At 35.9% G+C, this 18,027-nt stretch overlaps 1 protein-coding gene across 2 annotated transcripts in view; it reads left to right on the top strand.

Moving 5' to 3' along the window:
- The window catches only part of LOC106718514 (RNA-binding protein Musashi homolog Rbp6), a 400,846-nt gene that overhangs the window by 198,436 nt on the left and 184,383 nt on the right, over window positions 1-18,027 (top strand). For both annotated transcript variants that reach the window (XM_014512607.2, XM_014512608.2), the window contains exon 5: window positions 9,829-9,870. In XM_014512607.2, the coding sequence (XP_014368093.1) occupies window positions 9,829-9,870 (42 nt within the window). The remainder of the gene's footprint in view (window positions 1-9,828; window positions 9,871-18,027) is intronic.

Genomic DNA, 18,027 nt, shown 5'->3' with positions numbered 1-18,027 from the left:
GCAGGCTGCGATGTTAGTGATAAAACTGTTTTAATTCACTTGAAGCAAATTGGGAAGATTAAAAAGCTTGAAAGGTGGGTACCTCACGAATTGACTGAAGCAAACCGGCAAACGCGCGTCGACTGTTGCGTTACATTACTAAACCGGCACAATAATGAAGGTATTTTAAACCGAATCATTACCTGTGATGAAAAATGGGTTCTTTACGATAATCGGAAGCGCTCAGCGCAATGGTTGGATCCTGGCCAGCCAGCCAAATCCTGCCCCAAGCGAAAATTAACCCCAAAAAAGTTACTTGTAAGCGTTTGGTGGACTAGTGCCGGTATTGTTCATTACAGTTTTCTCAAATCTGGCCAGACTATTACGGCTGATGTCTATTGTCAGCAATTGCAAACCATGATGGAAAAGCTATCGGCTAAACAACCTAGGCTGGTCAATCGCTCCACGCCACTGCTGCTTCACGACAACGCTAGACCACACACTGCGCAACAGACGGCTACTAAATTAGAAGAGCTTCAATTGGAAAGTCTAAGACATCCTCCGTACTCCCCGGACCTTGCTCCAACAGATTACCATTTTTTTCGAAATTTGGATAACTTCTTGCAAGGGAAAAAATTCAACTCCGATGGGGCAGTCCAAATCGCCTTCAAAGATTCTATTGATTCCCGTCCGACTGGTTTTTTTAGTAAAGGGATCAATGAACTACCTATGAGATGGCAAAAGTGCATAGAAAATAATGGTTCATACTTTGATTAATTAAATATATTATATTAAAAAATATTCGACTTTTTGTTCCTCCCATACAAAACGCCAATTTCATATGTAAGGACCTAATATATTATATATATATATATATATATATATATTACTAGCAGTCGCCCGCGACTCTGTCCGCGCGGAGTGAAAAAAAAACTTAATTACTATGCTCTACATCGATGCCAAATTTTGTCGAGATCCTTTGAGCCGTTTTGGAGATATCTTCAAACAAACATCCATCCATCCATCCATCTATCCATCTAAACATTCCCATTTATAATATTAGTAAGATAGATAGCATTAGAGTATTGCCATTACTATGATTTTCTTAAGACAATAATATAGTAGTATTGCTAACCAGATCAGTCAGAATTTAATAGAAAATTTAGTTTGTTGGAATAACTCTTTAAAAATTGTTATTATTTTTATGAATATCTCTCGAGTCTGCGAGCAATTTCATCGTTCGCGTATAGCTAAACTTAACTCATTTATATTTTATTAAGAAATATTGAAACTTCTTCATTCAACTTTGTTTCAAGGCTCATCGATTTGAAACATTCTATCAAGTGTATCTAACTTACGCTACGAGAAAGAACAGCGATTCACGAGACTAAAAAGAAATATTCCAGATACGTTGCTACTTTTTTACATTTATATTTTTTTTCATATACTTCTATAAAAATTAGCATATTTATATTTATTTACGGCATAAAAAATATGATGACATTAATGCGTTTATGAAATGCATTACATTACTTTACAATATTTGGCAAAATATTTTTATACGCTAATAGGATTTGTTAGTTGAATAGAAGAATGTTTTTTTTTATATATCCTTCACAAATGCTTTTGAGAATACCTTATATACTTGAGATACGAAAAAAACTCAATTGATTAGTTCTGCACGTAATCACATCTATAAGAGTGTCTACGGCCGTAGCGAGTGGCATTGTAAAAATCTTTTCATGAGTTGTACGCCTCTCTATTTCGTAGCCAATTAAAAATTCTTTTACTCTCAGAGCTCGGGTCTCCAGAGGACCCTAGTGTCGCGACCGTCTCTCAAATTTCATCTAGTGAGCCAGAGAAAACACGAAACTTCCTGTAATGAATATCACTCTGAGAAAATTTACAACTTAATGCAACATCTTAAAAAGTATAACACCTAAATTATTACCTTAGTATGTCATATTCCTAAAATGTATTTTTAAAATATAAAAATAGTATATTTCGAGTTGCCAATAAATTGTCAATTAAAACAAGTTTTTTTTTTTTGGAATTCTTCTTATTTTTTATTGTGCCTTTGATTATTTATAGGAATCCGTCTACGGTCTACTCGGTACTTTTAAGCCAGTTGGTTCTGTAACAAAAAAAGATGGGGTTGATACGCATTTTTCTAATTTATGTTGATAACTTTTTAGGGACCATTATTTAAAACTTAAGCCTTACAAATGATACTTTGAGTTTTAATGTTTCTCAAACATTGTGCAAATACGACGCAGTTACGAGGACTGAAAAGTCTAAGAGTTTAAAAACTTTTCGTACAACAACAGTATGAGTAACCGCATTTTTTGCTTTGATGTAAAACTGTAGTAATTATAAAGTCATCTAATAACAGAAGTTATTTCAGAGTTTACCAAAGTTTTAATCGGTAAAAGATTTTTTTTTCTTAATAACTAGAAATTACTGCAGCATTTTGTGAATGGTTTTATTTAAAAACGTGCTCTTTTATATTTTACAATAGCTCCATATTATGGTTGTTCTATTTTTACATTAATCGTATTTCAATTTAAATATAAGAAATTATGTAACGCGTTGTTCAGATTTGTTTCGATCAGTATAATCTGCCAGGAGATTTACCAGCGCCGCAGTGTAATCGCTTTATTATCGGAATATAAGTTGTCGCTATGTGTTATTAAATTGAAATTTATTTTACAAGTACGCAGCGCGACGGCGGCAGCCAGCGGAAAACATAAACACTCAGGCGCCCAAACCCGCATCGGCCAGTCAAGTGTTAAAAGCGCTTAATTAAATTCCAATGCGTATTTCCCCGAATCACGTTCAACTTTAACGCATTTAATTCGACATGATCATAAATTCATATTGCCACCTAACACGTTCAGCGCTCTCTGGCTGCATTCGAAAATACCGCCTACGTACTAGTCGCCGGCGTCCATGGAAATAAAATGCTTTTCAATGCAGCCATTGAAGTATGTTACCGTGCAACGGCATAAATTTGCTGTAGTACGCTGTTTGAATTATTGCATAACTTGTAAACACGTCTGAGACCGGGCGCTCGCAACTTAGATGCCTTCATTTTACCCTTTATAATTTTCATTCAAAAATAAAATGAATAAATTCAAACTGTGACTACAAACTGTACATTCATTAAATTATAGGGCTTACAATACTTTTACTTGAATTGAATTTTATATAAATTATTTTAAGTGCCCACTGTAAAGATTCTCGTTTAATTTGACTGTGTTATACATGTTTATTATATTCACAAATCTGGTAAGTATGTTCTATTAATGAGAGATATAATGGTTTCAAGGATACCATTTTTATTTAATTATCTTGTAAATGGTTGGATACAGAATGCGGGGGACAGCACACTACCCAATGCATTGGGTAAGACCAGCAGTGGGCAATCAAAGGCTGATACTGATGATCTTGATGATGTTAGCTATGTAGATAAAACTTACGTTCACAACACAACAGTTATCATTACGGAGTTAGTGCTAATCCAATTTCTTGCAGCTAGTGTAAACGCAGTTAGTGGTAACGTGTAAAGGCCATAACGTAAAGCATTAAGTGATTTTTATCGTCCGACAATTACGTAGCGTATACATTGCAAACAGAACACATTTGTGCGGTGCTACATAATGTAGGCTGGACGCTTTTTGCGCCGGATTACCCGTTTAAACAAGCCGAGCGGTCGGAACGCAAAATAAAGGGAAACACTAACCGACGCCCGCGTTATTCTTCCAAAATTAACTCATAACGCCAAGAGCTGTTGATTTTTTTTCCGACCGTAATCTGCTTTAACGGGCACGGGGCCAGTAGCTTTCGTAAATCGGCCGCACGCGAGCACCGCGAAATGGGAATCTTTAAATGCTGTACATACATTTTTAATGTCGTTTTAATGCCGCGTCTCTCCGATTGTGGTAAAAGTTAATGTTAAAGTGAGTTCATTAACGATAAAAGATTCAAGAGCTGTTTAAACGCTCGCTCTAAGCTACCCTAATGTAGCAGCGAAACAAAATAATATTCAGCCGCGGTATCATCGTGTTTACAATATTTCATAAAGGAGCTTACATAGAAATTACGTTATTTAATGGAGCGAAACGCTCGAGAAATTTAATAAAAGGATAAGGTGACTGTACGTACGTAGGTATATTACAGACGTAGGTAGAAGAAAAACAAACGTTTCACATGCGGCCCCGAAATAATAAGTTCAAGTCGAGTGTATGCCCCGCGCCCACCTGAAGAGATTGGGGGACAGGAATGCTTAATATAGAGCCCTTTACTAGCACGGGCCTTCCAATAATACCGCCGACTTTGCAAATGTAGACAAGTTTCTACTAGTGGTGGTTGTACATAGTGAAATATCTTAACATAAATTTTTCTAAAAGGTATTATATGGAGCTTTTGCGACAGAGAGTCGGGATTACGAGCGTTATTGACGTTCTGCATGATAACATTTTCTTAGGACAGTTTTTAAATATTTATGAGGTAAGTCTGCGCGTGATTTAAATTTCGCCGATTGAATTTAAAATTCGAAAACTTGGAGAATACTTCGCATGGGATAGCAACGATAAGGCGAAACGAATAATATGGTGAGTATTTCGCCTCCCTGTTTACGTTTGCCTGACAGACGTATTCATTCTATGCACGAAAAGTTTCTCCCAGTCGTGTCAGTTCGGGGGAAACTTCCCGGGCTCGGACATCACAGACCGTCGTATATACAGTTGCACAATGGAATAAAGTAACATCGGAAGCTCGTTGGAGTTAATAAATAATACAGAAGCGGAGTGACATGCGCAGAGTGCAGTCCGGAGCCTCCTAAGTCTGTTTTGACTGCAAATATCTGCTCCGGATGTCTGTTCGTACTTCTAGAGGCGAAACGAGATGACTTTGTTTACTAGATATGCTTTTCCGTATTTAAACTTCCGGGCAATTTGTTTTATCATGCAGATTAGAATAAAATGTACAAATACCGCTTGTTTTACCTTTTATGACTTAAAATCATAACACGAGGAGAAATATTTGAAACAGTGTTTACGAAGAGTATGGGACAAGTAAGATTTGTTTACTAGTTTTCTATCATATTGTCAATTTAAACAATTGAATATAGACTGTTCAATTCTACCGTATAAATTTAATAGAGATTAAATCACCGATCTTATCCAGTGCTTAAGTGAGTTCGTGGTATCGGTGTTTTAGGCGGGCGAGGTTGGCCAGGGTCGGGGGAGGGAAGAGGGCAAACAGTGCGTAATCTTTGTCTCACGAGACCGCCGTGCCGGCCAACATTGTGCCGCGCCGCTGCCACCAGCTTTTGTGCAACCGGAAACCGGAGATAAGCATTTACTTTGCGCTTTGATTTAGTCCATCGATTGTTAGGTTTGGGTTGATTAAATTAGAACACTGCAAGTTTGCACTAAAGTTTGCTACAAACATGTCAACACTCTATGCAAGGGTACGGTTTAGAAGACGTTTTGTAATAATTTAGGTGCTCATAAATCAGTCATCTGTAATATCAACTAACGATTATGATTTAATGTAGGGACAGAACAACACATTCGTAGCGTCATCCAGTATTTCAGAAAAAAAGAAAAACTCAAGTAGATTTGTAACTTTGTAAGAAAATAAAGCAATGAATGAAATGTTAATAGGCAAGTGTTTCGCTGTTCCGAACCTCACATTACAGGGAAACGAATGTAGAACGCCTGATGGATAAGGTTTCGTATTTGCCCTTTTACTGTTTATGCTTTCAACGCTCGTATTTAAGAGAAAGGTAACATGTAACGGAGCGAAGGAGATATACATTGGTTGCACTTAGGTGTGAGATATAGGCCTGAGCGGGCAGCGGACCGGTTCCCACGGCATTCCTGGCTCGTGTTACGGCGACGAGAAAGCCATTTTTTCTTTCAGAATTAAACGAGTGATAAAATTCTTGCGACGTAACATGAAAATGTGCGTTACCTGCCTTGCATATTTATGTCTGTCACAGTAATGACGTTCGTAGAGCCATCGCCCCGACGGCGTTTCATTACAGCTCCTCTCAGTGAGCGCTAAAGCAAACTCAACTTTATAAACAATCTATGTCAAGTGTTTTCCGATCGCTTCACGAGTTGTTACCATTTTTATTTATTGAATGACTAAAATTCAAATCAATTAAAAGAGTATTTGGATCGCAATAACAACTGAGTACTTAACTTTATTTGTCGGCGTATCGTTAAGTATTTATTTTAGCAGCGTTTGAATTAAGAATTTGACGAGTTGCACGACTCACTCCAAGAATGTGGGTACGTAAGTCGTCACGGAACATTAATACCGACGTAAATGTGCAATATCATATATCTCTCATTGGACCCACCACAAACACACACACACACACACACACACACACACACACACACACACACGCACACACACACACACAGACACACTCAAACACACGCATAAATCTCACAAAGAATTGTTAAAATTAAAAATTATTTTCTCTTTATGTTAAAATGTAAATCTAAGCTGCTATGTACACTGGAAGAGCGAGGCATTCCCTACACAAGTGTCTCTTGACTACTTTTTGGGAAGCCCCGGCAACTTAATTGTAAAGATTTACTTAAAATAAATACATTTTTATTTTTTTTTTTTTTTTTTTATCTCAGTGGGGGCGGGTAAATATTGTTGTTAATTTAATTCTAGTTAGCGAGCACACGTGGGCGACGGCGCGAGCGGAGAGGCAGCAGCGGGTGGGTCGCAAGTCGCGCACATCAAATATTTCAGACGAACGGCCCGAAATATACTCGCAATAGCTCGCCCCTAATCTTGAGCCAAGTCAAGTATTGCACCTGCAGCCAAATTCGTTCCAATTAGGAGAAGTTAGAGTGCGCGTCGCTGACTGAACAGCAAATGATGCGGTCCCCACTCGGTCTCGGCCGACACTTACATGTCGTCTCTACGTAAATAAATTCAATTACAGTTCGCACTGTGTGCACGTCATTAAACTTTCTTGTCCGTAGCTGTGCCCTGGCGCGTGACGCTTGTTAATTATCGAGATTTTAACAACGCACCCGCTGATTGAAATTGCATGTACATGGAACTGAAATTAATTGTACCGGCGCGCTTCTTGCACGACGTACCGCGGCGAAACACTTCGGAAATTAAAATGCCTCGATATTTACGCTTTCAGCAAATGGTATTTTAAATTGAAATTTTCTTCGACGGCATTTTTTCAGTAGTAATTTTTAATAAAATAACTTTGAAGTAAAATATACTTTAGATACTGATATTTAATATTACACATACTTAAAGATTTAAAAAAGTTTTAGCTACGGACTACAACAAAACTTATCTTACTTTCTTCAATTAAATGAAGGAAAACTTGGTAAAAATACTTTAACTCTGTTTTCACTTCCCATAAAGGGCGATCATAAGTTTCGTCAAATGTAATAGTAAATTACAATGATGTGAACTTTGGCGCAGATGTTCATTCGTCCCCACCTTCCTGAGCGAATCGAGGAATTATGCATGAAGTGGCTAAGCCAGAAGACAGTGACAATACGAATCGACCCGAAATCCAATAATTTCCACAAATATTGGTTTTGGCTCCATTTCATAGCTCTAGAACCAGGATTGGATTTGCAGGCACGCATACTAAAACATAGGTCACCACTTTACTGTCCTAACAAATACATCATTGAATATTACAACTGTAATGTATCTGAGGAATTTACAATTATTCCCTTTTGAGTAGATTTTTTCTAATTACTGCACAATGTTCATAGTCAACTATTGATACGTCATTAAAACCTTAGACATTTTCACTGAATTTCTATTGTTTTTACAAATTTTTACAATCATTAAAAGGCATTTCATAGAAGTTATATGTCACACTAACCGATAATAGTATAATAGTTTTCCAATGCATGTCTACCGTTCGGCATGTCTTAGTTGCACGAGGTCAGACATCCATTGTTTGCTTGATATAAAATTTTACTTAATCGACTTTACATCGCTGCCATCGGCCGTGTACATAAACCGACATGCTCTATTCCGAGTACTAGTGATATCCAACTAATGTGCTTTCTCCTACAATCTTTTCTTGCGATGACACGCTAAAATTTATCAACGTTCTCTTGGATTTCGATTCTTATTATAATCGCTTAAGGTGCCTTTTTCTTTGACTTGTGGCAGTTGACTTAGGATAATACAGAATTTGAAAGCAGCGATGTCAATCTTTATCGCTAGGGAAGTTGTAGGAAGGGGGAGGTCGCGAGCAACTAAGGAGGGTGCGGCGCTGCGTCGATTGTAATCACGCAAATGGCTCTATATCAAAATGTCACATTCGTATGATATCGATGTTTCGTTGTCAATTCTGTGCAGGACAAGCACAGATTTATTCTTGCGTTTACTTCCATTTTTCTTCCTTATTAATTAAACCAAACACGGTTTTAGTTTAAAACACACTTAACACAAAAATGTAGAGAATTAAACCCAAATCTGTGTGACGAAGGTTTTTCAGTTATTTGGGCGACAAAAGGTTAGTGTGACAAAAATATATATATTTCGAAACATGAACATTATTTATTTTAGATTACATAAACCTTTTAAACATGTCTTTTAGTACCTGGCAAGATTAAACAAGATAAAAAGCGAACTAGCTTAACAACGCTATCCAGTGATCTGCGATTCACGTTACTAACGGACGTAGCATTCATAGAACTTAATCTCGCCCAAAACTCATAATCAGAAATATTACAAATTCGTTGTTACGTATGTTCTAAATTAGGATTTTGCTCTATACTTCCATTTTAAAAGACTGAATGATACATATTAAACAATCTTTTGAAGCTCCCTTTTATTTTTCTATGGACGCAGTCTGCCGGCCGCTGACTTCGATCGCTTCCATTAAAATAACTCGTTAAAATTTATCATCGACCCGCTTAATCGCTTTAGCACCACCATCTGGGGTTTTATGATTTTTCTGCTTGCTATGTACACTTTTGTGGTCATTTTACAACATTTACAAAATTGCTTGGGTAAGTTAATTCAAGGTAAATGACAATATCGGCCGGTTCATTATTTAAATGTAAAGTTGAATATTTCACATTTTCAATTAATGAAAGATGTTTTGTAGACATTGTGTTTTTACTCGTAAATACATTAATTACATCAATGATAACATTCAATTTCACTTTTACGGATGATTTAATTTTCGCTTTGTGTTTTACATATTCAATCTTTGCAACACATTCTTCATACTATCAACATATTGTATATAATGTATGTATACAACATATGTTTAGCAAAATTTGGCCACAAATAAACTACGAATGTCTCTTTTAATTTATTTATTTATAAAAAATATATCAACAAGTTAACCGACTATTTTACAGCAAGACTCCTAGTTGCGAAAAGCAGGAAGCTCTATAGAATTTAGATTCCATTCGACAAAGCGGCCAGCACAAGTGGAAATGAAACGTTTTACCATTAAAATGTCAAAGGTAGCTTCTTTGGGTTTATATTTTGCGTTTATAACGGTCAGCGGCGCGTCGGGATATGAGTAAAAAGACTCGAAGCGACCGCTCGTTGCTGAGAGAAAATCTGAGGGCTTAAACAGTGGCGCGTATGAAATACAAGCGCTCGCTAACATTAAAAAGACGAAGGGAGAAATCGAGTGACAACTTCGAAACGTAGGAATTATACTTGTTCGCTTTTTTGCTGCCGAAGCCATTGGAATGCGTAAAGTGGAAGTTATAATTTTTTTTAAGATTACTACCTATCTGTTCGTGTAAAAAAAAAATTAATAAATTTTTCACGTGAAATTTATTTACTGTTATTTCTTTTCAGATTGATCCAAAAGTGGCTTTCCCCAGAAGAGCACATCCAAAGGTAAGGTTTAGTAATATTTGATAACTTTGGGACAGATAATAAATTGGAAATTAAATGATGTTGTATTAGACTAAATTAAATATTGAAGAAGGTTACCGCTTTCGGAGAACAGCAGACTTATAACATTACGAGTACAAAACGGGCAAAGGCACGCCATTTGTTTATTTTCAAATATTTACACAAAATATTATTTTAGGATGGACATAATTCTCGCTGGCTATTAAGATGTTAGCTCATGTTGCATAAATAATTAAGGGCTGGTAATTTAGTATGCAAGCTGTGATCTTGAGATTGTGCGCATTATATTTAATAGTTTGGCTTAAATCACGTAGTTTACGTGCTATTGTTTTCCATTATAACAATATACAATTTACGAATGTTATGACTCGTTGTATAATCTATTTATAATGATAATGACTTATACAATATCAAATTATTTATTTTTGTATTTCAATTTAATTTTTTTTAACACGAAATATAAAGACGATGTTCTTTTATACATGTTTGAGATCGAGTGTAGTCGAGCTTATGTTATTTCTTAAATAGAATTAAGGTTATATATTTCTTTTTAATTTTATCTATGTTTAACCATTTGGCTATAATCTATACACTTTAGTCGTAAAGCGAATTTTTAATATAAAACAATGTTCAAAATCTTCATTGTTATGTTATTAGAAATAAAATCTAATATAGTGTTCAATTTAACTTTAATGAGTAAAATAAAATTCTTTAAGATTGTTATTAAAATTTCCATAGATCTTGTCCGATCCTCATTCTCTTCTCATTACGTTTAATGCACGTCAAATAGGGTATTTGCATACCTTAAATTTGTCGAGTCACGCCATTTTCTTTCATTTTATCGAAATTTTCTCGTCGGTCTTGTGCAACCACTTCCACATTAAACGATGACGTCTCGTTATTCAGAGATAGTATAATCGAGTCGGTAGCTGACTGCCGGTTTTGTAGGTTCTAGTAAGTATGAGCTATCACTGGAGGGGGCAGACCGCATTTAATGTAAATTGGCTAGAAGCGCGTCGCTGGCGCCCGCATCGCTACGTTTTTACATTCAAGTAGCTGATACTTGGGGTTTTATTTGACCCGGCTACAGTTAGCTGGGCACTCTTGCTTTTGTATTTGGACTGTTGAATAGTGGAGCGCAGTCAATTGATAATAAATTTGAGTGCATTACGCTCGCCAGAGATTTCAGTTTGTAATGTAAATTACGCAAAAAGGGAAAGACGATACAGTTGCGTTCGAATGCTTTCAGATTAAAATACTTAGTGGGACCGAAAATAACATCTGGTCGTGGATTTCTCGCCGTAATAAATTATTGTTGAGAGTTCGTACGGTAGGACGGTACTTCCACATTATTCCAACATCTTTTCACTTGGCTATAAATAAAACAAGTTACAAATTCAGTTTCCTTAAATTTTTATCGTCTTATTTGAAAATGATAAATGGGGCCGAGATGGTAATTTTAATTTAAAGAGATTGTTTACCGATGGTTTTTATAAGACCGCTCTTATGATGTCTTCATAAAATATAAAACTTATATTCTTTTGTAAGAAAAGGAAAAGGCGAAACAAACAAAGCAATATTTATGATTTGAGAAAACATTTTATTGTAAAATAATCCACACACATGTCAAGTAGGATCGATATAATTTAGTTTACTAAACGTAATTTTTATTTTACCTTACATAACTTTTAGTTACTTGTTTCATTTTTTAAGCCATATCTTACTAATGTTATAAATGCAAATGTTTAGATGAATGGATGTTTGTTTGAAGGTATCTCCGGAACGTCTCAACTGATTTTAATGAAATTTGGCAAAGATTAACTTAGACCATAGGAACACATAGGCTACTTATAAAGATTTTTTTTCGCGCGGATGGAGTCGCAGGTAAAGGCTCGTTTATCTATGAATATAGAAATACTGTATTTATATTTTAAAAATACAATTTAGGCAAATAGGAAATCGAGGAAAAGAGTCGACACGCTACCTCTTTTTAAATGGACATTAAACTTGATGGATGGTTTTAAAACATCACGTTATACTGCTATATACTGTCCGGCTCTGCGCGGCGTGGTGCGCGGCGTGTTCGGTGTGCGTGGCCGGTCAAAGGGGATGCCGGCTACTACGATGCGAATTACATGAATACATTAAAGGAGTACCGCTTCTGTAACTATGATGCTTATATTATTTACGTTGCTTCCCCATAGTTCATGTCAAATTGCCCGTCTTCATTATTTTAACCTAAAATTTGTATAATGAAATCACAATCGGCTTGCATTGGCGATGATTCTAACTTATTTCTTGTTGTAAAATATTTGAGATTATCCTTATAAACATTCTGAAAGAATTGATTTATGAAACCCATAAACTCTATATACCCTACGGAGTAATGCTCGAATGTTATTATTCGTTTTTCTCTATTGTAAGCAAAAAAAAATTCACAAAGACATCAAAGTTATTGGAACGCGTAAACAATATTCTTTCCAGTCAATATAATAAATTTTTTCACGCCTAATTACTTGCGATGAGAAACAACGACGCACAAAATCGGGTGATTTTGTCATTACTTGTGGAGGCGAAATTCAAATTTGTGATTATCAGCCGCCGCCACTTCTGTTTCCCTGCCCCCGGCCTGCGCAAACAATAGAAAAAAGGGAACACCGTTCTCCAGGCGCTGGCTAAGAACAAAACAAACGAATTTTTAATATCGTCTTTATCGATAATTGAGATTCTCGCGAAAACCTCTTATTTTGAAAACTTTTAGAGACTATGAAAGAGAAATCGTGAAAGAAAATGGAATTGGAAGAGAAAACTTTTTTCATCTTCTTTGTTTGACATTGACAGTCACTAAACTTTTTTTTTGCTCACTGGATCTATTTAATTTAGGGTTGATTCAAGAGAGTTTAACCGCCTAGCATCTGGCAGATGACTTGGCCAGATATTGAATTTGTTTTTTTTTTTAACTTTACGGTTTCCGGTGTATTTATTAAATTCGGACCACTGAACTTTTTGATTACGGGTGAGAGGTTTTGAGGATTTGTTGTTTGATTTTTCGACTTTTAGACGTTTGTAAATGTTAAATTGAACGTAACATAAATTGTGGAGGTTCGGTTTGCTTGTAAGCAGTTGATAGCTGATACAAGAAGGGGAAAAGCGAACGGGAAACAATGGCTAATATGTCATAGCAGCCAAGTTAATTGACGCGGTTTCCGCAGCGACGCACCGGAACGTAGACGTCTGCGTTTCCTTTGCTCACATATATTTATATGATACAACTGCGTTTGCTTGCCGCCAAAGATACGTCTATGCGTTCTTTTAAACACAGTTTTCAAGTTTCAAAGTACTACACTTATTCAAAATTAATCGATCATGCGGCTGTAAAACGAAAACCTCAACGTTCCGAAACATTTCGTGTGTAAGAAAAAAAATACTGCTTATTTCTAAAACGTATACACATCACACATTTTGGAAATTTAAAATGAAGCTTCTATCGAATACTTTGTTAGCGAATTGTTGAGTTTAGGATATTTTACAAAAATATGCTTTGGCGAAGATTTCATTTAAAGAACTCTAATCGACCTCAAAACGGTCTCCGAAATCAGTAGCATTTGTGATCACCGTGGCATGAGTATACTCTTTAATGGACTTTGCGGAAGTAGTTGAAACTCTCCTTACGGGTAAGATATTTCAGGAAAAACTACCCGACACCTACCGCAGCTAGATGGAAAGTTGGTGAACTATGGTAGAGGCAGGTAGCGGTGAAGCGGGGGCGAGGGGGCGACGCGCCCAGTCGGTGCGATTTAAAGTGTTTCATTAAACGTTTTGTCGGTGTAATCGCAAGTAATTTAAGTGAAGAGAGTCGAACTTCCGACTTTGTAAGTATTTTGTGTTTTCTTTTTTAATTACTTCGTTTTAACTTTGTTGTCGGCCTTTAAAAACTAACTGACAGCCAAATAACCAAATAACAAAGTTCTTTGTAACTATTAAGGGTGGGTTTGATGAAATTGTAGGCTTTTATGCGATAACCCGTGGAGGAATAGGTGATTTCGGTGTCTGAATACACGAAATCGCACTTGTAGAGGTTTTATTTGTGTTTTTATTAGTCTCAACATGCTTTATAGTTATATTATTTACGTGGATGGAAATTTAAAAAATAAAAGAATTCACGGCAGTCCATAAATTTAAAATTTTAAAATATATTATTAAATTACAATATAAAGATTTCTTTCTTTTAATCCAATGCTACGAATTTCTTACCACGTCGTATCGTAGCACTGGCTCTACGACTTAAAAATTATAAACAGAAAAGGATTACATCCTGCTTATACCGTCGAAAAATAATGGGAAAGCGGTGTGGTTTAGTCAGTGAAAATGTATAACATCTATGTGAGGTGAGGTATTCTATTTTAGATCTCACATAAAGCAACCGCTTCTCATTTCCTTACCAGTTTTAAATGTATGTGTAATACAAGGATTAGTGGAGATTAATAATTGTACATGTTATGAAATATATTTATCTTTGTAGGCAGTAAAATCTTTGCAATAATTCTGTAGAGGTCCTTCTTCAATAATTAAATATTTGTATAATACTTACGCGATTTTAGTTCAAAACAAACTTAAGAAGTGGAAAAATACATTTAAAAGACATGGTACAAAGCTAATAAATGAGTTAAAGACAGTGACGTATTCAAATGTTTTGCAGATCGTTAATTAAAGGCATATACTTAACACAGCTTTGCGGGGGCGGCAGGCGACTGAACGTTGCGGTGGCGGGACTTATGCGCCGCCGGACGCTAGTTATGAGCCGTGCTACAACTATAAGTCAGCCGCTACATCTATTCCATCATTCTCCACCGAACTTGGGGGTATTACTTCGTTACGTGATATTACACCGTAAACTGCAAACTTCCTGCATAATTGATTTTAGAGGTCGATGACGTAAGTCTATATTACGGCCAGGTAAAACTTCATCAACGCGACGCTACGGCAATATAAAGCAACCTGCTCCCACATTTTGATGGTTGTAGATTTGTTATTTTGCTACTGTTATGGCTGCGCATGCTACTGGTGCGATGATTCTGGATTACTCTGTATACAGTGAACTTTTTACTTTCATTTGTTTTTTATCGTTGGAAACTAAAGCATCTGTGAAGTATGTCAGTAATTCGGTTGAATTGACGACTTCCGTCCAACGCGATGCCTGCGACGCATAGATTCAACATTAGTTTCGAAGATTTACGTTGCCTTGTGTACTTAGAGCCTTAGACATCATTGATATTTTTAAGATGTTCTATCTATGAAGTGCTTTAATTTAAAATACATATATGGCAATTTATTGAAAATTTGTATGTGTTCTATCAAATTTACCTGTTAGCCCTTGGCATATTATATTGAAGTAGACTCCATTGAGGGAAATGCATGCGAAGATTGAAACAATATATAGGAAATACTATCTCTAATATATGTAATACTCGTAGCTCACGGCTCTATTGAACGGTTACTGGCCAGGACTCACGTACATTTATATTATGTTCTTAATAAAATAAGCAATTTAAAATTGTTAGAATAGAAAGTATAAAATGTTAAAGTTAATTAATTATAAGAAACGATGTAATTACATTAAAAGCTCTAAAGAGTTATATTTCTCGCAACTTCGAAGGTTTTTAACAATAACATTTTTACTCGAGAAAATTTATAAGGTTTACCAGTTAATACTTTTACAATCGCTCGAACGGCGACAGAGTTGAGAATAAGGTCTTGAAAGCAAAAGTTCCACGTCGAACGGGGAGCATACTTTGTAAAGAAATTGCATTTAATCATGTTGGGACCTTCTCATAACTTGGCTTTCTCTCGTATATTTTATGAATTCCCAACATATTTCTTGTCAACAATTGCTTTAATATTTTCGACATCATACAAGGAACTTTTATAGGCTTTTAACTATTTTAATAACATCAAAACTAATAAAACTTTAAAACAAAGACTTCCTGATATCTTATTTCTGTACTGTCTTATTATTGGGTGTTAGAGAATTGTGGGCAAGTCCAAATCTATATGAAGATCACTGTGGCGTAAGTACCATGGAGCTCCCGTGGCTCTACGCAAGAATCTATTCTGAATCACCTGAAGTCGGTGTATTTGTTTCGGGGCGATGTGCGCGAATACCGAACTAGCATACGTCATGACGGGGCGCACTACTGATATATAGTGTCACCTTGTTCCGAAGGGACATTTTACTTATTCTATTAAATAAAGCGGAAAGATCATAGATTATAAAATGAATGATCTTCTTTATTTATAACTTTGGATCTATCATGTTGTCTCTTCTATCATTTTGGATCTATCATGTCATCATCGTGTGTCATGAGTCATGACTTAACGTTTTTGTACTGTCTTAAAGTGAAAGCTAGCTAAACCTGTGTCCAATTAAGAGCGACATGCAGCCATATATCATTAGTGGCATAGCCATAGTGTTTAAAAACTTCTAAACAACCTGAATAGTTAACTTAGTATAAACAACTTAATCTTCTCTTAACCAGTTTAGTTTTAAAGAGGACGTCAATCGGAGACGAGCTATGGCCGTGTCTGTTCTGATGAGTTAGTCGCCGGGAGCGGGACAGGCTATCGTACGCGATGACACGCCATTAACCCAAGCCAACACTCCCCGACTTACTCCGCTCAAATGTTCCCAGACGTAACCAACTGTTTGGTCATTACGGTACAAGATTTATGTACGACGGACATTCATATTTCGTTGGGGTTCGTGAATTAATAGGGTAGACTACATTATTATATAATGTAATTTATTCTGATTTGCGTCGGTTACTTTCATAAACGAAAGGATGTAGTTAGTTTGGTTATTTGGAATCAAACCTGTTTATACCTAAATATTTTATTTATGTATATATTCGGAGTTGCGTGTTAGAAATTTATTCAATACGAATCTTTTATCAAATGCAAAATTCTGTTCAATTAAAACCTTAATTTACAACACTTAATAACTTAATTACAACAAATAAAGCGTTTGTTTTTTGGAAGTGATGTTATAATATGTCAAGCGAAACATAAAGCATCCCCATGGTTCAGAACAGAAAGTAATATATGTGTTTTAAAAATATATATTTAATGTTCCACCAACATTCGTCTAGTTGTGGAACTGTTTAAAAAAATAATGTAGCCATAAATTAAAAATGTCATTCATTTCAACGTTAAATCCGTTTTTTTTTATTCTGATAATTTCTCGTTGATATGCAAAAAAGCGTTTCATGTTTGTACGCACTCTTACGTGCAGCGGCTATATCGGCGTCACGACATCGCATACGACATTATCGGTATTACGACGGCGTGAAAAAATTACTTTTATAATAATTCGTGACATGAATGCTACCGTTTCCTTTTTAAATATAACAATTTTTATTAGTAGTAGCTTTGCTGTCTAGATAGTGATATCTTGAAGCTTTTTTTCGCTTGAAGTAATGAGATTCTGATAATATAAATAATATAGGTAACTAGCGACATTTCTACATCTACTTTTAAATTTAAAATCATGAAAGGTTGTTTTTATCATACCATTGCGGTATTAAAAGTTGTGGATTATCTTTTGGATAAGCGCAAACTCACGCGCAGATAAAAGATTCGAATAATTGATATGCAAAATCTCCATTTTTCATACTTTCCCTCATTTGAGTCTGCTTTCGACTAACATCTTATCAGTATCATCGATCATCACGATGTCATTAAATGATCACATTCATATATTATCTGTGGTTATTAATCATTTCTTAACATCGTATTTCTTGTTCACTTATCGTAAAAATAAATCCCCTAAACCGATTGACCGGGTCGAACACAAAATAATAGGACGAAAGTGAAGCGGGCCACGTCTAGTCCTTTTGGCAATTTTCCTGCGTCACTGTTAGCCAATTTAAGTATTAATAAAATGACAAAACGTGACCCGGGGTGGCGTCCGCCATCCATCACAGCCGCACGTCAAGTGCTGGTCGAGCGATTAAAAAACTGGACCTAGCCGATGTACGCCGCGGCAGATAAAGAATATTTTCAGCGAATATTTCGGAACACTGTCCGTCGGTAAATGTTCTAGACAAGGGTGAGATTAAATATTAAATTCGCGGTTTGGAATTT

The sequence above is a fragment of the Papilio machaon genome, chromosome 4 (assembly GCF_912999745.1).
Source record: "Papilio machaon chromosome 4, ilPapMach1.1, whole genome shotgun sequence".
NCBI lineage: Eukaryota > Metazoa > Arthropoda > Insecta > Lepidoptera > Papilionidae > Papilio > Papilio machaon.
The sequence above is the reverse complement of the archived record's forward strand: the minus strand, read 5'-3'. Positions and strand labels throughout refer to the sequence as shown.